We start from the raw sequence: 25,605 nt of genomic DNA on the forward strand, positions 1-25,605 counted from the left end.
ACAGTGGGAATGGTATTCTTTTCACTATAGGCCTTGTTGACCCCTCTCCAAACATAGCGCTTATGGTTCTGACCATAATGCTCTATTTTGGTCTCGTCACTCCAAATTACAGTGTGCCAGAAGCTGTGAGGCGTGTCAAGGTGTTGTCGGGCATATTGTAACCGGGCTTTTTTGTGGCATTGGCGCAGTAAAGGCTTCTTCCTGGCAACTCAACCATGCAGCTCATTTTTGTTCAAGTATCGTCGTATTGTGCTCCTTGAAACAACCACACCGTCTTTTTCCGGAGCAGCCTGTATTCCTCCTGAGGTTACCTGTGGGTTTTTCTTTGTATCCCGAACAATTCTTCTGGCAGTTGTAGCTGAAATCTTTCTTGCTCTACCTGACCTTGGCTTGGTATCAAGAGATCCCAGAATTTTCCACTTCTTAATAAGTGACTGAACAGTACTGACTGGCATTTTCAAGGCTTTGGATATCTTTTTATATCCTTTTCCATCTTTATAAAGTTCCATTACCTTGTTACGCAGGTCTTTTGACAGTTCTTTTCTGCTCCCCGTGGCTCAGTATCTAGCCTGCTCAGTGCATCCACGTGAGAGCTAACAAACTCATTGACTATTTATACACAGACACTAATTGTAATTTAAAAAGCCACAGGTGTAGGAAATTAACCTTTAATTGCCCTTTAAACCTGTGTGTGTCACCTTGTGTGTCTGTAACAAGGCCAAACATTCAAGGGTATGTAAACTTTTGATCAGGGCCATTTGGGTGATTTCTGTTATCATTATGATATAAAAAGGAGCCAAACAACTACATGATAATGATCACTATCCTTAAATAAAAGACAGTTTTTTTGCATGATCAGTCATATTTTCAAAATCAATGTCAAAATTTCACAATTTCTGCCAGGGTATGCAAACTTTTGAGCACAATTTTAAGTACAGGTGCCAAATATATTCTTGACACAAAACTGAGCGAAACTTACGGGTTCAATGATGGCTGGCTCTCCTTTCTGGCCTTTCTCTCCTCTGAGTCCATCCACCTTCAGAAACACATGAATTCACTTTAATTCCATCTAGATTAGAGTATATTAGCGTAAACAGAATGTGGATTATTATTGGAATTATAACTCTAACCTAACAAGCAATGTAACAAACAATTTGAGACTTTGTTTCATCTTGGTTTGTATGCATAGCTGGTATTACCTGGCCGTAGATCTCATCTGTCTCTGCAGGTAGCGCCTTGTCCCCATCAGTGTACAGGTCATCATAATCATACATCTTCTCCAGGTCAGCATCAGTGTAATCCGTGATGGACTCCTCTTTGAACTTGTCAACATCGATGGAATCCGCCTCTCCACCAATTCCACCCTGTCCAGCTCCCGTTGCAACAGACCCCGCCCCTGCACCGGCCCCAGCACTGGCGGATCCGCCCCCTACTCCCGCTGAACCACTAGTCGAAACAGATCCACCCCCTACCGATACAGATCCACCTCCGACAGAAACAGACCCGCCCCCTACGGACACAGAATTGCTGGTGCTGCTGCTGCTGCTGCCACCTCCACCCACGGTGTAATCTCCCTCACCATATCCCTCACCGTATCCTTCGCTGTATCCCTCACCATAGGTCAGATCATAACCCTCGCCGTACTGGTTATCCTCATAACCGCCAGCCTGTTCAAACAGACACACACAAGGCAAATCAGACAAATTGCATGTGTGTACATCTGTTTAGACATTGAAATATCTATTGCGGGAATCTCAACATCAGTATGACCAGGTCACATTTAACCTCAGAATCAATAACAAATTAAAAATAAGAAATTATTTTTTGCATAAGGAACCTTATGCATATTTAAAGACCAATAAAATGTTTTACATAGTAACATTATTTTCATGATAACTGTAATGCCATGATTTTCAAACTGGGAGGTGCACCTCCCCAAGGGAGCGTCAGAGCATGTCAGGGGAGGCACGAAGAATGATGATAAATTCACCTTGATAAATTCCAGTAAAATCAAAAGATAAATAAACAATAAAAATGTATTGTGAAGAAAAATAAAAAGGGGGCACAGTCTTGTAAATTTTGTCAGAGGGGAGGCTTACTGTTTAAGACTTTGAAAACCCCTTCTGTAATGCATCCGAATGTTTACGTTTTTATTTTTATTTTTTTGCCATTAATTCCCATTATTCTCAGTGGTGATTCTCTTTAAATTCTCATTGTTGTATTATATTAACAATACTGTAATACAATGTTTTTTTAATTTTTTTTGTTTTATAATTTAATTCTGTTCAACATATACTACCATGATGTCTAAATACTTAATATAAATAATAAATGTATTATATATATACCTGTATAGGCCCGATTCCAGCCTTGCTGAAGCACCCCCAGATCATCACCAATCCTCCACCTGGTCGTCTAATGGTTAGACGGAGACCTGGAGAGGCCTACAAGCCACAGTGTCTCACACCCACAGTGAAATTTGGTGGAGGATCGGTGATGATCTGGGGGTGTTTCAGCAAGGCTGGAATCGGGCAGATTCGTCTTTGTGAAGGACGCATGAACCACATACAAGGTTATCCTGGAAGAAAACTTGCTTCCTTCCGCTCTGACAATGTTCCCCAACTCTGAGGATTGGTTTTTCCAGCAGGACAATGCTCCATGCCACACAGCCAGGTCAATCAAGGTGTGGATGGAGGGCCACCGGATCAAGACCCTGTCATGGCCAGCCCAATCTCCAGACCTGAACCCCACTGAAAACCTCTGGAATGTGATCAAGAGGAAGATGGATGGCCACAAGCCATCAAACAAAGCCGAGCTGCTTGAATTTTTGCGCCAGGAGTGGCATAAAGTCACCCAACAGCAATGTGAAAGACTAGTAGAGAGCATGCCAAGACGCATGAAAGCTGTGATTGAAAATCAGGGTTATTCCACCAAATATTGATTTCTGAACTCTTCCTAAGTTAAAACATTAGTATTGTGCTGTTTAAAAATGAATATGAGCTTGTTTTCTTTGCATCATTGGAGGTCTGAAAACACGGCATCTTTTTTTGTTATTTTGACCAGTTGTCATTTTCTGCAAATAAATGCTCTAAATGACAATATTTTTATTTGGAATTTGGAAGAAACGTTGTCAGTACTTTATAGAATAAAACAAAAATGTTAATTTAACTCAAACACATACCTATAAATAGTAAATCCAAAGAAACTGATAATTTTGCAGTGGTCTCTTAATTTTTTCCAGAGCTGTATATACAGTATATATATATATACATATATATGCTGTAATTCTCATGAAAACAATGTGACAAATCTTAATGTTAAAATAGTCATAATTTCTGGGGGGTGAAAGGTTATCTGTATACAACCTGGATGTACAGTATTTTGCAAGAATAACCCAACTATCCGTATAGAATATCACTATTCAAAACTTACTGTAACACTTTCCAGTAATTTTCCAGTAACTGCAACTCTATTCTTTTAAAGGTAAATTGGAAGATATGAGAGTGTGCATGAAGTGTACAATATCAGATATACTGTACTGCAAACTCTCTGTAATTGTACAAGTAAAGGTCACATGCAGGCTGTCCTTGACATTCTAGATAAATAATTCTGGATCAACCACAGTAAAATGGATTATTGATAAATGTGTCTACATGAAGGACCAAATAAATTCTCACTTAAATGGTTTTAGACCCTGTTTAAAAGACTAGCACTGCTGGTCACCAGCATAGGTTGTGTTTTGAATGCTGGTGTGCTAGTGCTTCCTGGTGAGCTAGCTTCACAAGAAAAAAACATCCTGGTTGATCAGCATTTTTTTGCTAGACTAGCACCAAACCAGGATGAACCATTAACCATTAACTAAACTCACCGATGTAGAGGTAGAGCTTGAGCTGGTAATGGTACTGGAACCAGAGCTAGAACTAGAACTAGAACTAGAGCTAGAACTAGAACTAGAGCTGGAGCTGGATCCGGATTCGGATTCGGATCCGGATCCTGAGGTTCCGTTATGGGTGATTGTGACACTTGTGTGCACTCTTCCACTTCCTCCTCCTCCAGATGTGATGATTCTCCTGTCCAGTTCTTCTCCCAGTCCAATATCCACCTCACCATCTAGTCCCATGTCTACCTCTCCTCCAGTGCCTGTACTGGTGCTAGTGATCGTGATGGTCCGAGAGCTGTCGGGCCGTGAGGTTGACTCGTCATAGTATGTGTCATATCCAGGATCGTCATAGTCGTTGTATGAGTCCTCACCGGTTGCCGTAGTCGATGTGGAAGAAGAAGAGGAAGAAGATGAGGAAGAGGAAGACTGACTGGACGAGCTGCTGGAACTTCCTGTTCCACCAGAGATAACCGAGGTAACTACGCGACTGCTATCAGGAACAGGCACCTGGTAACCATGAAAAAGGAGTACAAATTACAAACAGATTACACTTTTTGAGTTGTGAAAAGATGTCAGTTGTGAATGAATATTATTAGGGCTGGGTATAGGCACTTATTTCCCAATTCAGTTCGTTTTCTGTTTCCATTCTGTTACAATCCGATATTGAAACACTTTTGCTGTCAAAAAATGTGCTCTATTTGTTTGAACAGCCCAAAACAGCAACATTGCTTCAACCAATGACGTGAGTTTGAGGCAGGACTATCTGTCTGTCCAACCCATGACTGAAATTACACATTTCATGTTTAATTTTGCATAGATATGGAAGAAATTCTCTGTGAACTAATGACTGTGAACTTTGTGGAACCCTCTAACTTGGTTAATTAGTAATACGTTGCACAACGAAATGTGCACTACAAAGATTTTTTTGTGAAAAACTTCATTCATCCACTGAAAAAAGCATAGACTAAAATAAAGATCTAGCAATTTTAAGAATAAATATCAAATCATTCAAATGAAGATCACAATTAATTGTAAAATTAATATTTTTACCCAGCTCTAATTATTATGGTTTTTGAACTGTGGGTGGACGCAGTACCGTCAGGTCTTCTGTTTCCGTTCCAGTTGCTTCATCGGTTGTCATTGCCTCTGTCTTGTCTGAGTCCATGTCCTCATAGTAGGGATATTCATAATAGTAGTTGTCATCCTCTGTGTTCTGAAGGGAGAACATGAAACATTAATTACAAAATAGATATAATTCCAGGCCTGAATAATGACTGAAAAAGCAGCATTCCAGCCATGCACAGAGTCACCGTTATAAATGTTCAAGAACATTTGCATGAGGTTATCATTATTTTGTGTTCTATAATGTCTGTTCAAGAACAAGAGAACAACAGTCGTGCATTGCTTTTTTAAATGTATATGTTTTACATTCAAATTACTCAAGTAAGAGAAAATATTGGAGGTATTTATCTGAAGATTAGTGATCTTTGAAAACAATTAAAACATGCACAATATTCAACTTTGCCTGGGCTTGAGGTGGGTTAGGTGATCATTGCAAAAAATATTTTTCTTAATGAGTCTTGTTTTCCAGTAAAAATATAAAAAAAATTTTAAAAAATTAAAATAAGTTTATGGGACTTGAGAAGCAAAATTACACTATGGACCTAATAAAGTTCCAGACGTGGTCTTCTGCTGCTGTAGCGCATCCGCCTAAAGGTTCCACATTCTGAGATGCTATTCTGTTCACTACAATTGTACAGAGGGGTTATCTGAGTTACTGTAGCCTTTCTGTCAGCTCGGACCAGTCTGGCTATTCTCTGTTGACCTCTCCCATCAACAAGCCATTTCGCCCACAGAACTGGTGCTCAGTGGTAGTTTTTCACACCATTCTCTATACACTCTAGAGACTGTTGCACGTGAAAATCCCAGGAGATCAGCAGTTACAGAAATACTCAAATCATCCTGTCTGGCATCAACAATCATGCCATGGTCACTGAGATCACATTTTTTCCCCATTCTAATGGTTGATGTGAACATCAACTGAAGCTCCTGACCCGTATCAGCTTGATTTTATGCATGCAATGCCGTCACACGATTGGCTAATTAGATAATCGCACAAATAATCATTTATCTTGTTTTTAGAGAAATCGAACAAAATTTAGAAGGACTGTCGATTTAACGCCTTAATTTGGTGCAATTTATGATGTAAAAAATATTGCGTCAAACAAATTAACTCAACTCAGTTAATCATGTCCCCGGAATGTAATAAGGAATATTCTTACCATTAGAGAAATTCAATCTTAAAGTACCACCTTTTCAGCAGTGGGCAGTAAGAGCAACTTATTTATGACGTGATGCAACCAAAGTGATACCAAAGTGAAAAGCATCCGTCTGACACGTCCTTAGAAAAGCCCTTATAATAAATCTATCTCGGACAGATTGACGAATTCAACTGCAAAATGGATTGCTGTGTACTGTAGGTCAATGATAAGCTTATGTTCAATAATATGGAAATAGGGGCCTGGGTAGCTCAGCAAGTAAAGACATTGACTACCACACCTGGAGTCGCGAGTTCGAATCTAGGGCATGCTGAGTGACTCCAGTCAGGCTTCCTAAGCAACCAATTGGCCCGGTTGCTAGGGTGGGTAGAGTCACATTGGGTTAACCTCCTCGTGGTCGCTATAATGTGGTTCTCGCTCTCGGTGGGGTGCGTGGTGAGTTGTGCATGGAGCTGTGGAGAATAGCATGAAGCCTCCACAAGCGCTAGGTCTCCGCAGTAACGCGCTTAACAAACAACTGAGATTCGTCTTCCACCACCCGGATTGAGGCAAGTCACTACGCCACCACGAGGACTTAGAGCGCATTAGGAATTGGGCATTCCAAATTGGGGAGAAAAGGGGAGACAATCCCCTCCACAAATAATAATAATAATAATAATATGGAAATAAATAATTTATATTGACTTCTAAAGCCACTTGTTATATTGTCTTATCAATGATTTACTCGTCTTCCACAATAATGCAATGCATTTTAACTATCTGATTTTTTTTTAATAATATATATTATATTTATGATTATTTAAATATAAATATTTATATTTATTTGATCATTATATATTGAATTATTGTTATTTGATGGACTTTCTCAGCAAATATTTATTTATACGATTAATTGTGATTAATTCTATTAATTTCATGTCATTAATTTAATTAAAACTTTTAATCGATTTAAAAAATGTAATGTTTGTTTTAAAGATTTTTACTGGGAAAAAAACTCAGCAAGTGTATGGTGGTACATGGAATTCATCATAAAAAAAAACAATTGTTAAAATAGTAATAGTTTTTTTTTTTTTTTTAAACCAGCTGTGAAGATTGTCCAAACAGAATTTTATACCCTCATGTAGGAGTTCATCTCATCATATGATTATTGTGGAATTCAAGCACCAAAATTGATGCAATAGCCTGAAATTCCCTGAGGAAGTAAGAGCAATGGAAAGGAGGGATTCCCTCCGATTGAGTCCAGCGGAAATCTTTGTTTTCTCTTATCTAGAGAAAAAGAGAAAAATACGAGGAATTCCACTTTCTCCCTCTCTTTCCCCAATTCCCATAAATCAGCAGGGGAAAACGTATCACTTCTTTGTCCATAAACAAGGTTTTGGTCATACTTTATTGTTGAGCTTGGCTTTTGAAAGAGTACACTGCACTCTTCTGTAAATTTGTAATCATCCTTAAAACAAGATACATTTACTTGTCATGAACCGTCTTTCTGTCTTACACAATTTAGATTTTCAAGTAAATGTATCTTGTTTTAAGGATGTTTACATATTTTTACTGGAAAACAAGATAAAGATACTCTTAGGAATTTTTTTTTTTTTTTTTTTTTTGCAGTGTAAAGGGGGCTTTCTTTAATTTTGCACTCCACCAAAACCTCACATTCAGATTTACAACCCCTGACATACACAGATGTGAAAAAGGTGAACATAAGGTCAGCAGAGGGTCGTTTCCATGACAACAAGCTGATATCAAAGTCCCAAAAAAAAGAAAGTCCACACATGGTTTAAAATGCGCCACATGCTTCAAACATCTGTCAATAATTTATTTTTAACAGACATAACTTAGATATGACTTTCCCATATGTCGCCTGCAACAGCTTTCCGAAAGCTTCTTCCATTTATGAAGATTACTGATGGCTGTATTCGACCTTTTTAAATCTTTTTGACATAAGCAACACCAAAAAACGCAATTGAATGCACTGTAAGTTGCTTTGTATAAAACCACATGCCAAATGCATAAATGTAAATTTGTTTATATATCTTGATGGCAATGTAAAGAAAGTTGGGCTAAACAAACGTGGTTTAGTTACTCGGCTTAAACTATCTCTCATATGTTTCACATGCTAAATCTTTCTGTCTTTCATTTTAATCCATTTCTTCCTCTCTTTAAGGCACTCAAAGGATATTGGCATCTCAGTGAACCCAGATGGTCGGCAAAATAGATACGGACAGAGAAGAGAAAATGAATATGATTACTGTGTCATAGGCCCAATGAAATCAAGCATCAACTTTACATTTATGCATTTGGCAGAAACTTTCATCCAAAGCAACTTACAGTGCCCTTATTACAGGGACAACCCCCCCCGGAGCAACCTGGAGTTAAGTGCCTTGCTCAAGGACACAATGGTGTTGGCTGTGGGGATTGAATCAACAACATTCTGCTTACCAGTTTAGTGCTTTAGTCCACTACACAACCACCACTTGTTTTACAGTGGTGTACACCAAAACTTTACAGTATATATACAATAAAGCAAGTTCAAATCCTGTACTGTACTGTACACAAACGCTCTACAGGCCGAGGCCTGCTTCAGAACACTCTTATCCTCCTATCACTCTTTCTCTCTCTCTCTCTCTGACCAATGAGGTCATTTGTTCAAATGGAAAAATAAATTCTAAGCAGACTGCCTGCAGCTAGGTGTTTTCTTATGAAATGGAAAGAGCCATAAAGAATTAATAAGTTTGAAATGCACACACAAGTACAGGCAGGTACTCTAACTGTATTTTAATTAGTTTCTCGTTCCAAAAACTGAATAAAAGCTAAATAAAATGTATTAACAGTCAAACTGTAACCCATCTGTTAATGAGCGCTAATGTAGTGTCAGATATGCCAACTGTACCACCAAAAACTGGAACAAAATGTTAAAATTTGTGAAATTTTTTGAAGAAGTAAATGTCAGTGCAAAACTCACCTTCATGATACTAGACTGTTGTGGATGGATGCCAGGGCCTTGCTATGGAGTTGCTAAGGTGTTCTAAGTGGTATTTAGCATGTTGCTATGGAGTTGCTAAGGTGTTCTGTTTGGTTGCTTACTGTCCCAAGTCAAAAGCACCCAACCTTATGTCTCTATAATATTCTTGGCTCTAGATATGGCTCAACTCCCTCCTTCAATCTAAAGGCTCTTTCACACCTAACACACATTTTTCTCCACGATTTCTCGCCACAGTGTAGTTTTAGAATAGAAACAATGAATTCCTACTGAGCCTTTTACACCAGGAGTTAACATTTGTGGTTCTTTTATGGTGTGTCGATTTTTAATACCCTGACAAATAAAATTTGAGCTATGCATCACATGTCAAGAGCCGCTACAGTTACTAACACAAGCGCAATTGGCCGTGCTAAAGCTCAAAGTATACTTCGGTCACAGTGCTCGAGCACTGAACGCACGCAGCACGATTTTTCTAACCGTGCATCTTTAAACATGCAGGATTCACATGCACCTTGAATTATTTGCATGAATAAGTGGATCCACAAGGCGGCAATACCTACATTTGAACCGTTGCTGTCACAAAGAAACGCTAGAAGAAGATGTAATCGGCAGTAAATAACAGGCAATTTGCAATTTGTCACGGTCTTTCACAGTCACGCTTGGTGTGAAATAGGGGTGGGTAAATGCACCTCTGCTTAAATCTTCGCGCTCTTAAAGGCACCTCCTCTTAAAAGGGCACCTTTAGATTTGTGAACGAAAGGGGTAGGGGCTTGCGCCCCAGTAGCCCCCATTCTGTGCACATCAGTGTATGGTATTTATCAAGAGTCATTCTGCAGATTCTGTCTGACACTGCTTTAATAAATAGTTTAGCTGTAAAAAAGATCATCGAACTGTTGTACACCGTGAACTACATGTCGCACCCCCACTATTTTGATCTAACAGCTGTGCACTTCTGAATGCGGAACCAATCGCCATATGACTTCAAACGCTTCGGTTACTTGAAAAGCGTCATCTGTGTCCGGGATGCGCATAAGAGGTTTTGTGCCGCTCTGTATTGGAGCTTTTCGTGTTTCTTACTTTTCTTACTATAATAGTTTTGTGGGATAAGAGGTTATTGTTATTTAGCCTATTTATGTGTTAAATATCCGTTAGTTATCCTATTAAATTTCTGTGATTAGTGTGCATATTTCCCTATTTACCTAATTTGGCATAACTGTTTCATTATGTTTTTTCATGGTGTTGATGCATTCTGAGGAGTATATAATCTGTGTTTTTATGCGAGTGAGATGAGTAAAGAGCGCTGCTGCATAAATATACGTCCTATTTATATTTGCACATGTATTTTGCTATGAGTATATTCCAAACGGACTTCCGAAGCCAAATACTCTTTTACAATAACTGGATTAATGCCTGGAGAATATAACACAAGGTACACATGGAATAGTGCACATAAAGAATAACACTGTACAGAAAAAAATATGATGCATTGCCTAATATTAAAAACAATTTATAAGAAAACATTGTCTTTTCTTTATTTAAATTATTGCAATCCTTTGTTATATTATCCTTAAGAACAATAACAATATTAATGGTAATAGATCTAATGATTGAATCGGCAATTAGGGAAAGTGCAGGGAGTAGAGCCCATTTGGAGTTGAGAAGGAACTGTTGTCTCGCATGGAGGACATGGAGATCAAAATTGTTTAAGTTTTTTTTTCAGCAGGAAAAGTTGTGTAGTTTTGTGTATCTGTATACAAACAAAATGTTCATAATTGTTTGAATAACTAAAACAGTCTACTAATACTGAAAAAAAGAACTAAGAAAAAAACGTGTGACTCTTTTAATAATAAAAACAAATAACAATAATAATAGCAGAAGCACAAACACTTTGTCATTACATAGAGGGCCGTGGCCCTTGACTTTGTATTGTTGACAGAATTTGGCCCTTGGTGAAAACTAACTGGGGAAGCCTGCCTTGAAATAAACTAAGGGTTAACTGTTAACACCTCCGGTCAAAATATCTCTGCCACAGAAATGACAGAAAGATAAGGATTACTGTTAAGCACTCCATTGATGTGATGGTTTCATTTTCGCAGGATTGCGCTCCTGATGAAAGAGCTGTAAAGTCTAGAGCTGACCAAATGCTTGTTCCTCACATCATTAGAGTTGAGCTCTGTCATGGCTACACCAATGAAGGCAAGAAGGTCACTGCTCAATCTACAGAGTTCTCGTCTGTGCTGTCTGCTGGAGAATTGGTGTTAAATGTGTGTCCACCCAAAAATGAAAATCCTGTCATCATGTACTCCAAGCCGTATTCTGCCTAACATAGCCTTTTGTGTTCATTCTAGTTTGAACAACATGAGAAAACACTTTGAAATACTCACATATTCATCAGTGTTTGGGTCTTGGTTCTGGGGCTGTTCTGGTGCAGGAACATCACAGTCAGGGCTGTAGTGCTCACAGTAGTCTAAAGCAGCTCGGTGGTCGGATACAATCATCAGCTGCTGGATATCACCCTGAAAACAAAGAAACAAACAGTCAGAACTTCTGAGAATAACACACAGCAGAGGACAAACATAAAAAAATAAAATAAAAAAAAACATTCAGATCAGGACTTTTTTCCTTTTTTTACACAATATCTGACCAGACAGTGGACCAGAAGAGAGGGTAACATTTCTAGGCCATTTCAGTAGTTCGCAAGTAAATGTAATCCTGTATTGAGGATAGTGTAAACATTTGTGGCTTGCTGTCCTGGGCGAAAGGGGCTCGAGGCTGAAGACTCGACCCGAGCTCGAATACCCCTCTGGATTTAAATTAGTTATTGATGGATAGATAGGAGGAGAAGGGGAGGTGGAGGGATGCCAGAAGACTCGATGCCATGTAGAGGTAAGCAGCTGTTTATATACTCTTACTCTGGCAGTGTGATTGGTCAGATTAAATGATTTATGCTCCTCCCGAACCTTGTTAAATTAAACTATATTTCAATTTCAAAGCTCTGTGTATTTCTGAAAAATTTTAACGGCCATCATTCATTAAGTTTGGCACATTCTATGCCCTTTATGTGTTTTCATTTAATTAATTTTTTTGGCAATTATTATTATTTTTATTTATTTATTTATTTATTTATTTTTTAGTTACCAAAAAGTGTAGTTCTTGTCACTTAAAAAAAAAAAAAAAAAAAAAATCATATATATTTATATAAATTACATAGAATTCTGCAACCAAAAAAAAGTTAAATATGCACACACAAAAAAAACTATCTGCAGATTCTGTTTAAGTCTGGTTGTAAGGCCAATCAAACAATTTGCAAAGCAAACCAACCAGAATGAGACCATCAAACCAGAACACATATAAAGTCCATTGTAATTGCCTTACTGTAAACCTGATTTTTGTTTTTCTTTTTTTTTTAAAGAACAGGAGGGACAAGTCAGAATAAATTTGGGTGGTAATCAATATTATGCCACAAATGCTGTTGATTGAGCTTAAGTTGCATTGAACCTGGAATGTTCTTCAAGGTTTTTTTTAAAGTCAAAACATATCAGTGCAACAGCAAGCTTTTAAAAACTGCATTTCCTCCAAGAAGTTAAAATTCTGTCACCATAAATTGGACAAATCTGTGCAAAATGTTGGATCTTTTAAAGGTGCTACATATTCTACACTTTCCTATAATTTTTTCCCCTTTAGTCATAATTTTCACAAGATTTCCACCCTTTCTTTGACCCTATCAATTAAACAGGCTGTTTGTTGTACTGTACCTATAAGATTTCAATATGTAAATGACCTCTGTAAAATTCTATTCTTTTATTTCAGAAGAGCATGGATAATGTGGTTTTCCATAACATGGCCCCTTTAATGGTTCTGACTCAATAGTTGACCTTTTTTCCTTGCAGTGTCCTCTCATTAGTGTTGACCTTTATGGAGCATTTTGTATAATCCTACAGTCTGCTAATATCTATCCAGTCTAACAGATGAGTAAAATGTACTGTATAGTGATACAATAAAAACACAATCTTCAGTAATCCAACGGAGTCTTTGAGTCCACAAACAGGACAAGCATGACATCTCCACAATAATAAGCAAGACATATCACCATCATTGAATGACAAATTCATCCAAAATCCAAAACGCACATTGAAACAGAAGAGAGAGTTCGGTTTTCTGCCTCACAGATGTACCCTTTTATTCAAAAGCTATTGTTAAATAAAATAGCAAATACAATATGGAAAAAGGATGAAACACCTGTTGTTAAAGGACAGTAAACAGACACACACACATGTAAAAGTGGGTCAGAGTCTGGGAGGAGAAAATAGTTGACTCAGAAACTGAGAAGACGCCAAAACTGTCCAATCAAATTAGGACAAATAGAGCAGCACCTGTGCTGCTCCGTTTTGGATGTACATGCACATTTACAAACACTGTGAGAGAGAGATGTGTGACAAACATTCCCTTACAATTTTAAATGGCAATTTTGTGTCCTCTTGACTTTGTCATATGCGCTTCTTTGCAAAACAATAATCAACTTATGCATAATTACTATCATCTGAGAGAATGTCTCTCTCTTGTTCCCACATACACATAACCCTGCATGTCTGAAGCCTTGCAGTCCCATTTGAAAGGAAAATCACAAAGGAGATCTTACTTTATTTCTCTAAGACAGAATTCAGTGGGGAGCAAATGGAGAAGTTTAAAGCAGATAAAGTCTCTTGGTTCTCAGATGTATCTCCTGAGATAAAGACCTCAGTAATCCCACATGTGTCTCCTCTAGAGTTTTAGAAGAGATCTCAACAATGTCCCAAACAGGAGGAGTCGTGTGACACCATGCGAGGTTCGGACATGTGAACGGCAAGCTCTGTGCACTTTGCTAGTTTTAACACTATTAATGTCATAAACTGGTGAGATTCGAAACACTCTGTTCCATAACTGTTCTAGGAAGACAATATGTCAAAGAATTCAAAATCCTCGGGCTCTGGAGACATTAAAAGACACTTACGTGCTCAAGCTGACACCCCCGTTGAGGCCCCGAGCCCGGGAGTCGATTTGGTCAGAGAAATAAGGGAAATTCGGTGAGAAATTTTGAACATGTCAGCAACGCTGACAAGGGTCGTTGCTGATTTGGAGGATCTTGCTCTAATACGTTGATCGATCACTGCCATGGAGACAAAATTCACTGAGGTGGTTACAAGAGTGGGGGATGTCGAGAAACAGATCGATTATCTGGAGTCATCGGAGAGGGAATTATCTGCTAATCCGCTAGCGACCAAGGTGGATTTGGAGCATGTCTGGGAGAAGTTGGAGGACATGGAGAACCGTAGCCGGCGGAATAATGTCCGTATTGTTGAAATTCCTGAGGCCAAAGAGGGTCAGGATATGGTGAAATTCCTGGATGGGCTCTTTCTGAGTCTGCTCGACATAACAGGCCATAAGCTGGAAATCGAGCAAGCTCACAGGGTTCCAGCTTGGCAATCCGCTGAGGGAGAAAGGCCCTGATCAATTCTGGCCAAATTTCTGAGATCATCCGATAAAGATCTCGTGTTCCACAAGGCGAGGAGTACAGGAAGGCTTTCTTGGAAGAACCACAGCATTTTCTTGTTCCCAGGATTTGCGAATTTGAGTGAAACGTGATCGATTCAAGGTATGCAAGAAACTCTTACATCAACGGAAGGTCGCTTCTGCACTGATGTCCCTGACCAAATTGAGAATAGATGCTAAGGATGGCCATAAAACATTTACATGTCCCCAGCAAGCGATGTTCTTCATAAAGTCAATGGAGTGAGTAAGTTATTTTGTGGTACTCACGTTGCAGCCGAGTGGACCGACTCACTGAACATTCACTTGACTTGTGGATGAATCTGCACGTTCTTTGTGCTTATGCCTCCTGTTGACTGGAGTTTGTTTTGTGGAGTATTTCTTGCAAGCCATTACACTGATTAGGTAATTTGTTGCACTCATGTAACAGCCGACTGGGCCAGCTCACTGAACATTCGTTTGACTGTCCGAGGAAACTGAGCGCCTTTTTTGTTTTTTTGTGCTGGTTCTGCCTAGCTGCTGCAGTTTGTTTTGTGGAGGAACACACCTTCGGTACTGTTATGTGGATGAATCTACACGTTCATTGTGTTTATTCTGCCAATTGGCTGAAGTTTGTTTTATAGATTATCTTTTGTTGTGTAATTCTGTCTCACAAAATTTGTATAGAAACACTTGAGCAATCCGACAGCAAAGTTGTCACAGAGGCTCTCATAGGCGTACATGGAATGTTTGAGTTTAGAGGGATGGACGGCAGTTGGCGCTGTCATGCGCGGGGTTAATGCACACGTTTTTCTTTTTTGTTTGGTTCTGGGGGAAGTTTGATTGTTGCGCTAATGTTGGAATGTGGTCTTTATAATTTTGTTTTTGACACACAATCTATTTTTTCTAATATGTCAAAAGTTAATATGAGTGGATTGTCTCTCTCCGTGTAGAATGTGAATGGGTTGGGGCACCCCATAAAAAGAAGGAAGGTTATTTCTCTTCTTAAGCGTAAGAAATATGATATAGTGTTACTTCAAGAAATGCATCTTTCCCCGCAGGAAGCTGAAAAATTTGGGAAGATATGGGGTGGACATGTTTTCTTTAGTGCTGGCTCAAGTAAGAGCAGGGGAGTCATTACACTGATAAGTAAGCATCTACAATTCAAATGTCTCAAATGGATTAAAGATAAATTCATTATAAAGAGTCATTATTGTTTTAGCAGAAATTCAGGGGCAAAGTCTTATTTTGGCTAATATTTACGCACCTAACATTGATGATCAGGGCTTTTATATAGATCTTGAGGGGATGTTGCATGCCGCTGGCACCCCCCATGATATAATATTGGGAGGAGACTTTAATCTTTTGATGGACTCAGTCCTTGATCATAGTGAAGCAAAAGTGTGTAAGCCCCCTAGAGCAACATTGATGCTTCACAGGATAAGTGAAAATCTTGGTCTTACAGGTATTTGGAGATTTTTGAATCCATCTGGTAGGGACAATACATTTTTTTCATCAGTCCATCAGATTTATTCTAGAATAGATGTTTTTTTTTATATCTAAGTCCCTCATTTCATCTTTTGTTGATTGCTCAATTGGAAACATTTTAGTCTCAGATCACGCCCTGGTGAATTTAGAGGTGTTGCCACATATGGAGAAATGGAAATCATATAGTTGGTGCTTAAATGTATCCCTTTTGCAAAATCCTGAATTCCAACAAATGTTTTTCTACCATTCCCTCAGTGAATTCTGCTGGTGGTGAAATATTACCTTGGCCATTGATATTAATAATGCTTTTAAAGAATTCTATCTTGATCACTATAGTTCCATGTCTTCGTCTACTGATGAAGATATTAGAAACTTTGTGGAACCATTAGAACTTCCTAAACTGAAGACTGAGCAAAAAAATTCTCTTGATTCTGAGATAACCTTGGAGGAGCTTGGCGAGGTAATTAAGGCCTTGCCTACAGCCAAGGCTCCGGGGCCAGATGGCTTTGCCGCTGAATTTTTTAGATCTTAAGCTACAGAACTGGCCCCACTTTTGTTAGAAGTTTTTATGGAATCATTAAAGAATGGAAAGCTTCTGCCAACCATGACACAAGCCCGGATCAGTCTGATTCTTAAAAAGGACAAAGATCCAAACGAGTATAAGAGTTACCGTCCAATTTCCCTGATCCAGCTAGATGTTAAAATATTGTCAAAAATTTTGGCCAGCCGATTAAGTAAAGTTATGACATCTATTATACATATAGATCAGGTGGGGTTTATTCGGGGCCACAGCTCTTCTGATAACATTAGGCGTTTCATCAATATCATGTGGTCAGTGGCGAATGATCAGACTCTGGTCACTGCCATCTCACTTGACGCCGAAAAGGCGTTTGATATGGTAGAATGGGATTATCTTTTTAAAATTTTGGAAATATAAGGTTTCGGGAATACTTTTATTGGATGGATTAAATTACTTTACAGACACCCGGTAGTGGCAGTACAAACAAATGGATTAATTTCAGATTATTTTACTCTGGATAGGGGCATCCGGCAGGGTTGCCCTCTTTCCCTATTATTGTTCTGTCTTGCCCTGGAACCATTAGCAGCCGCGATAAGAAAGGAGGAGGATTTTCCAGGAGTGGTGACAGGAGGTATGGCGCAAAAGTGTTTGCTTTATGCAGATGGTATTTTATTATTCATCTCCGACCCCACTAGATCTATGCCTTGCCTCCACAGAATTATTAATTCCTTTTCTTTTATTTATTATTTAGTTCCAAGTTCTCAGGATACACAGTCAATTGGTCTAAATCAGAAGCTTTGGCTCTGACAGCATATTGCCCAGTAACGGCTTTTCAGCTGGGCGCCTTCCAGTGGCCCAAACAGGGCATTAAGTATTTGGGCATTATATTCCCAGCAAATTTGTGTGATTTAGTTAGTTAGAGTTAATTTTGACCCCTTAATAAAAAGGTTTTCGAGCGATGTGGGCAGGTGGGCTTCATTACATTTATCTATGATTGGGAAGGTTAATGTTATTAAAATGAATTGTATTACAAAATTTGCTACAATCTCTCCCTGTAGATGTACCCCTCTCTTATTTCAAGCAATTTGATAGCATAGTGAAGTCCTTCATTTGGAATGGTAAATGTCCCAGATTACATTTCAATAAGTTACATAGACTGCTTAACAAAAGTGGGCTAGGCCTACCCAAGATTTTGTTTTATTATTATGCATTCAGTCTCAGACCTTTGGCTTATTGGTCGCTTCCACCTGAGAGAGCCCCACCCTGGTTTTGTATTGAACAGGAAGTTCTTGCCCCTATTTCGCCATTGCAACGCCTTTCTATTAAACTAAATGGAGAAGTTAAGTTACACCCCGTTATCTCGCATTTGCACTTGGTATGGACAAAAGTGTCCAGAGTGTTAACTTTGGACATTTATTTAAATGTTGTCTCGAGCATTTGACTGAACTGAAAATTATGTATTAATAAGTCCCCTTTCTGCTGGTCAAAGTGAATTTGAAAATATGGTTCAACATTTTAGGATTCCCAGATCTCAGTTCTTTAGGTATTTACAGCTGCGCCACCTGCTCTGCACTATTTTTGGGAGTAGCATACACCCCCCTAAAGCGGCAGATACTCTGGGAGGGGTGATTACTGCTTTTGTAAAAGGTCATGAGGCATCAGTGTATTACTCCCTGCTAATTCAGTGTCTGGGGGACAGAGCTTCAACTTCTCTCAAGAGATTATGGGAGAAAGATTTAAACTTGGTATTGGAGGAGGGAGTGTGGGCTAGGATTCTAAAAAACATAAAGTCTGCATCTAGAGATGCAAGGGTACACCTTATGCAATTTAAGATTTTACATCGATTCTATTGGACCCCTCTAGATTGTATAGGCTTCAGGGGGAGGGGCTTAATGTATATAATTTGATTCTGTACTTTCTGTTATGTTTATTTAATTTGTGAATGGAATCAATAAAAATTGTTAATAACAAAACAATGTCTCAAACAGTGCTCAGATTTGCCAAATTACCAACGTTTTGCATCAAATTTCAATAATATCTAATCATGTTATCCACATTAAAGGTGCTGTAAGCGATTTTTTTTTAATCGAAAATTATGCAAAACATTTTCCTATTTCCTTAAAGATATTAATTAAATAATTGTCCTGAGATATCTCACCGGTCTCTGTGACAGCTGTAGACTTTGTAAACAGCAAACAAAAAATGTGTCCGCGGACCGCAGACATTGACGCTTTTCACATGTCAATAAATTTGCTCGTTCTCGTTGTGTCGTATTTGAAGCGGATCATTGAGGCAAGATTCATAATGTTTGTCAGTTAAGGGTGCTATTGTGCCACTGTTGAATTTGACAGCCAGAGGAACAAACAATGCTGCTCTTTTGCTTGGTTTTGGTCTCAAAATTATCACTGTAGGGTGGGGTTTTGGAATGAGGGGGCATAGCTAATTCATGGCTCAGTCATGTGAAAGCTTCAGAATGCTAAAATTGCTTACAACACCTATAATTTATAACTATGGTATAAAGTCTTAATGTACATCAACAATTTTTATTTTCTAAAGGGATTTTAGGAGAAACATTTGAGACAGAGTAGGCACTTAAATGAGACACAACTGAGGACTGCTTTAAGTCTTCTGAGCTATGAAAAAGCAACCTTTGAGCAATAAAAAAAAAAAAGTTCTGTGTTATACATGCACAAATACACATTTTTTCCCACAACGATCTGAATATACTTGTACAAGCAAGCAAAGGAAATGTGGGCAAATTGAGTGTGAATTCGGAGAGGAAGATGGATGTCTGGAACTGACATGAGTTTTAGAGTCAACCATGAAAAGACTACCACACACATATTATCTAATGGAGGCCATTTAAATCATCATGGGAAAACAAGGCAGAGAGAGAGAGAGAGAGAGAGAGAGAGAGAGAGAAAGAGAGAGAGAGCAGTGGAGAAGGCTCTCCGGGCTGTGTGGAGATTTGTCTGTGAGACCAGACAAGACAGAATCTGCACACTAAATACAAACAGAGTTCTAGAGTACGACCGACAGAGAATTCAAGAGTTAGGAGCAATGAGACCACAGTGAGAAAGAGGAGATGAAAGAATGGCCTCAAAAAGCTGAACACAGTATTCCAGTGCAGGGGTTCTCAACAGGGGCATTCAAAGGATGCCAGGGGGTGCTGAGAGCAAATTAGTAGAGAGGGGGGCATTAGGTTACAAATGGGAGGTGTTTATCAGTCATAATAATCAAATCTATTGTCAAGTTCCTCTTTGCATTAAAATATTTATCTAGACCTGGAGTATAGCAGTTGGTTCTCAATTATACGGGTTGGTACGCATTTGTACTGCAGTTCATCTGATTTTGAAGTCTAGCGACGGATCTGAAGTATCTGGTTTAGCAGCATCAAATACACAGGCGGAGGCACTTCGGCTAATGCACCTGTATGGCTGTGTAGATGGATACGGCTCAATGGACAGAGCAGCACAAGCGCAAAGCTCTTAAATCATATCACTACTTCAGCTTTATTAAATGTCATAGGGGAGTGAGGGAAAATAATTAATTTTTGTTACAACTTATAAATATTTATATTTTGTATTTATTGTTTTTACATGTGTTTACAGTAGGTCTACTGTTTATAATTACAAAAATGCCATAGTTTGTTTTATAGAAATCATTTTATTTCTAACCATGGTAGTGAAGAAGATCCATGCTTCCATGTGTTTACTATGGTCTTGTTACAAATACCACTGTTAAAACTATAAAAATAAATAAATAATGAATAGATTAACAAAAAGGCAAATGTAAAATATATTAACAATATCACTTTTATTATTAGTTTCTGTCTTCACATTTTCATTTTATAGGCCGCAGATATAGACCTCCATCTGCTTGAATTCAAGAAATGCAAGGTTTGGTCTCATATTCATGATACGTAAGCCTGCTGAATTTATTAACAAAACATTAATGTCGCAATTCCCCATAAAAAAAGAAGTTAAATAAGAAAGTGTTTTAGTAAAACACATGGGTATATAAATATGGATTTATTAATATGCCTGTACGTATGGTACATAATTCATAGAAGAAGTTTTTTTTTCTTTCAGATGAATACATTTGACTGGGATAAAGATTTGTCTGTCAATATTTATGCATGTCATTATTCAACTTAATTGTGAAAATACATAATTACATAATATTTGATTAAGAATGCCATCAAATGTATTTTATACATTTTATAAAAATCAGATGAAAACTGGGACAAGTTACCTTTGTTCTTGCCCTAGGTTGGGGCTTGGTCATCTTATAGAACAGACCTACTTACGAACTTACGGCCCGTGGGCTGGATCCGGCCCTCCACATGGTTTAATGTGGCTCATTTATCCTAAAAGCATTTTTTTTCCCATCGGATATTTCAGTTATCTTGCATTGGGACCGAACGCGCTTCCACAAGCATTTAACATGCTCAGGGTTGCCAGATAAGAGACGCAACACCCCCAGTTCGAGATTTATACTTGCGCAAATTGAAAATATTCTGCATAATGTTATACATATTTTGTGCAGTCTCGCAACCATGCATGGGAATGCGTTCTTTCTAGTGGGGCCTGGGTAGCTCAGCGAGTAAAGACGCTGACTACCACACTTGGAGTCACAAGTTCGAATCCCAGGGCGTGCTGAGTGACTCCAGCCAGGTCTCCTAAGCACCAAATTGGCCCGGTTGCTAGGGAGGGTAGAGTCTCCTCGTGGTCACATTAATGTGGTTCGCTCTCGGTGGGGAACGTGGTGAGTTGTGCGTGGATGCCGCGGAGAATAGCATGAAGCCTCCACACGCACTATGTCTCCACAGTAACACACCTAACAAGCCACATGATAAGATACGCAAGTTGACGGTCTCAGACACGGAGGCACCCGGATTGATTCACTACACCACCACGAGGACCTAGAGCACATTGGGAATTGGGAATGCGAAATTAGGGAGAAAAAGGGGAGAAAATCAGAAAAAAAAAACAGAGAATACAATAACTGGGATGGATTGACAAACAAGCATTTTTTATTTTGTATTTTTTTTTTGGAATCGAAAGTGCCGGAACGCTCCCCAGCTGAGCTAGCCATGTCACTTATGACAGATATTTCACTATGGTTTTTATTGTAGGAACAATGAATGTAGTCATTTCTTGTTGGCTGTTGCTTTGAATTGTCTGCCAGTATAAACATGTGTTTGGACTTGACACTAGATTCAAATTCAAAATCCAGACTCTCCTTAATCCATACACAAAATTACTATAGATCTACTGTCTGTTTTTACTGGGCTAAACAAAGACACAGGCATATACTGTATACATTTAATACAAGCTAATTCTAATTACTAAAGCACTATATGATCTTATCCCTAACCCCAAAACCTTTGGCAACATTATGTAGTCCTTAATAAATCAATTCTTCTTCAGAGGACATTTTCATAAATCCAACATAACAACCCACAGTTAATGTAAATATGAATAGCAAAACCTGCATATGCCATATGCAAACTTTTTAAAATGAGCTCAAGTGGTTTACGTAATCTGGTGATTGCTGTTAACACAGTATATTGTCTAATTAAACAATGATAAACACATTTATTGACAAATGTTTAAGTACATAATAATGCCTGTTGATTTGCATTAGCCATTAGCTTAGCATTTTGCTGATAAAATGCTAACAGGGTGGCAAAGGGTCTGTTACAAAAATGTATTCATTAATGAACTCTTAATTGAGCTAATAACACATTAATACACAGAATTATAGCTAAAAATCTAAAATAATGACATAATTATGTCCACATTACATCTTAACTTTGTCAGCGTCTGTTTCTCATAAGCTTACAATTGCACAAACGGAACTGAACGTCTTTTGGCATCTGCAAGTATGAATATTTTCAGTCTGGCAAGCACAGGTCAGGCCAGGACTGCAAAGCGAACCCTAATACTTTCTGTATTAGTCCAAATTTGAAAATACAATATTCTGTTTGCATAGCGCAAGAAGATAAAAACAGAAACAGAGGAAGAGTGAGAGACAGAAAAGTGTACAAAGACAACGGATCTATTCTGGCATTTCAGTGAATGTCTGAGAAAAATTCATCACATTAATGTGGGACAGAGAGAGAGGGAATAGACATTGCATTGTCAGCAACTTTAAAATATGAGTGTCTCTTTCGCCAAAACTCCCCACGTCTCTCTCAGGAGCTCGAGCTAAATGTTTCAGCAGCTGCCTGTGGTGGCATACATGGCCAAAACATCGTACACACACACACACACACACACTTGCACGCATACAGACACACAGACTGGAAACCGTTTCAAAACAGAATTACTTTTCTGAAAATTGCCGACACACCGTTGCAATTCCGTTTGTCTCCACAGGGGAGCCGGTAGATGGCGCTGAAGTAAATTTGTCAAAATGAAGCAACGATCCCAATCTTTTCTGGTCGGGTGCCCAGAGTACAACACGTTCCCTGCAGTGCTCGACAACACTTTTTTTCTTTATGTCTTGTCCTCATCTGGTATTTAATTTCCAGACTGACTTTCCATGTGTGATGTGCTCAAACAAAGACTTACATACCACACACACACAGGTGAATCTCACGAAAACATCATAATTCATAGTCGTAATTAATCCTAAAAAAAATAATCAGAGATTATATTTTACATTGAGAAAGAACTTTTTAAGACAATTATTCCATATGCAGAAAATTAAACCTTCATTAAGGACCATTATGATTTATCGCATTGTGGCATTATTTTCAGGACATTTGAGCACATTTTACCCCAATTCTCATTTAAAGGAATAGTTCACCAAAAAATTACAATTCTCTCATCATTTACTCACCCTCATGCCAACCCAGATTCTTTCTGGGTTTCTTTCTTCTGCTGAATACAAAAGAAGATTTTTGAAGAATATTTCAGCTCTGTAGGTCCATACAATGCAAGTGGTGGCAACATTTTTAAGCTCCAAAAATCAAGTAAACCAGCATAAAATGTAATCCATACGACTCCAGTGGTTAAATCAATATCTTCAGAAACTATATGATAGGTGTGGGTGAGAAACAGATTACTTTCACATTCTTCTTCTTATGTTTCAGGTGATTCAAATTATTCATGCATACTGCCCCCTACTTGACAGGGAGAAGAATTAAGCAAAAAAAAAAAAATTGATCTGTTTCTCACCCACACCTATCATATCACTTCAGAAAATATGGATTAAAACTCTGGAGTCATATGGATTACTTTTATGCTGCCTTTATGTGCTTTTTGGAGCGTCAAACTTTTGGCACCCATTCTCTTGCATTGTATGGACCTACAGAGCTGGAATATTCTAAACATCTGGGATGGCATGAGGGTGAGTAAATGATGAAAAATTTCATTTTTGGGTGAACTATCCTTTTAACATTTATAATTCCAATTTTATTTAATGATTATTCTTATTACAATAACAGTCATTTTTTACTGCATTACAGTAAAACAAAATAATATGTTGTTGTACACTTTTTAAAAAAAATTAAAATCAGCAAACATTAAAGGCAGGACTGAGGGAGTTCTATTATGATGTATAAATACTTTATTTAAATGTATCATTTTTTTTCTCTTTTCTTTTTTCTTTTTTTTTTTTCACATTGCGGTAATGAGAATTTCAGATGACCATCTTTTTTTGCATTGCTGTAATGAGAATTGGGGGTCAAAATCTTAATGCCCATAAAACTAGGCTTCATTTCTATAAGGAAAAAAAGCAATTTCTCAATAGTTTCTTTTAATTTTTTAGTAAAACAGGACCAGAGCATTTAGTGAGCTTTAGTGAGAATCATCCATTTTTTTTTACATTACGTTACTGATAAGTATTTCTTTTTTTAGCATTTAAGCAATATCAATTATATAGTAATGAAATTCAGTACAACAACACAATTGCAAGGTTGATATTGCCTTTATACAACAGCTTCAAAAACAATAAGTTAATGTTGTGTAACTTAGGTGTGATGTCGTGTAAAATTGTGGGAGATGTGTTTAATTATCATGAAACTAATGCCACAGTACATAACAATCTTATTGATCCTAAAAACAGGCTTCATTTTCTTTAAGCATGCACAAATATAATTTCTTAATTTTTCTTTTGATTTTGGGGTAAAATATTACCTAGACATGTTCCGGACATGTTTTGTGATATTTATGTACACATACACTATCCAGCCTAATTAAGAGTTTCAGGGCTTGTGGCCTTGTACTTATTAAGTTTGTTTTACAATTACATCATCACAGCTACATATGACCTCATCAGCCCGAGACAAAAGAATCAGAACACATGTGATCCACATTAGAACATGGACTTTTACCGTGGGATATATCGCCAAAAGGTTTAAATGTAACCATGAAAGTATGACACACTCACACAAGAAAAAACTAAATATTTGGTCAAGCTTAAGACTGCACAGACACATACACACACACACACCTGTGTGACGGTACACACACACACAAGCAGGCAGCGTCTGGGCATCCTCAAAAGTGAAAAATTAAACCACAGAAATCAAACCATCCACTGACGTGCACACACACACACACACATGCACAGCAGCGGTGTCTGGAGACCTTTCGATCTTTGCCAAAAGCAACAAGCATGTCTACCAGTGCACTTTCCTGTCAGCCACAAACTCCTCCTCTCTTGTTCTCTCACTCCTCCCTCTCTTTCCATCCAGCCTTTCTCTCCTTCATTTCTAAATTTCTTCCATCACTCACTTCTACATTCACATCCCTATTATATTATAACGGCATCCTCGCCCCCCCACAGCATTCTGGCTCTTTAGGATTCAACTAGCTTTTAAAGTGCAGTTTAGACTGCTGTTTCATTTGGAACTCTTTCAAAGATTAATTTGGATTAATTCTCCCTCATTTGTAGGATAAGTTTACTCATTTGAAAAAAAAATTAAAAATCTTAAATTTCA

General features: G+C 38.1%; 1 protein-coding gene across 2 annotated transcripts in view; it reads right to left on the reverse strand.

The window, feature by feature from the left end:
- Positions 1-25,605, reverse strand: part of LOC127430972 (collagen alpha-1(V) chain-like) — a 146,168-nt gene that overhangs the window by 63,262 nt on the left and 57,301 nt on the right. For both annotated transcript variants that reach the window (XM_051681104.1, XM_051681103.1), the window contains exons 5-9: positions 11,524-11,655; positions 4,977-5,093; positions 3,869-4,387; positions 1,200-1,667; positions 980-1,036 (exon numbers count right to left, since the gene is read on the reverse strand). In XM_051681104.1, coding sequence (XP_051537064.1) covers positions 980-1,036; positions 1,200-1,667; positions 3,869-4,387; positions 4,977-5,093; positions 11,524-11,655 — 1,293 coding nt within the window. The remainder of the gene's footprint in view (positions 1-979; positions 1,037-1,199; positions 1,668-3,868; positions 4,388-4,976; positions 5,094-11,523; positions 11,656-25,605) is intronic.

The sequence above is a fragment of the Myxocyprinus asiaticus genome, chromosome 40 (assembly GCF_019703515.2).
Source record: "Myxocyprinus asiaticus isolate MX2 ecotype Aquarium Trade chromosome 40, UBuf_Myxa_2, whole genome shotgun sequence".
Classification (NCBI taxonomy): domain Eukaryota; kingdom Metazoa; phylum Chordata; class Actinopteri; order Cypriniformes; family Catostomidae; genus Myxocyprinus; species Myxocyprinus asiaticus.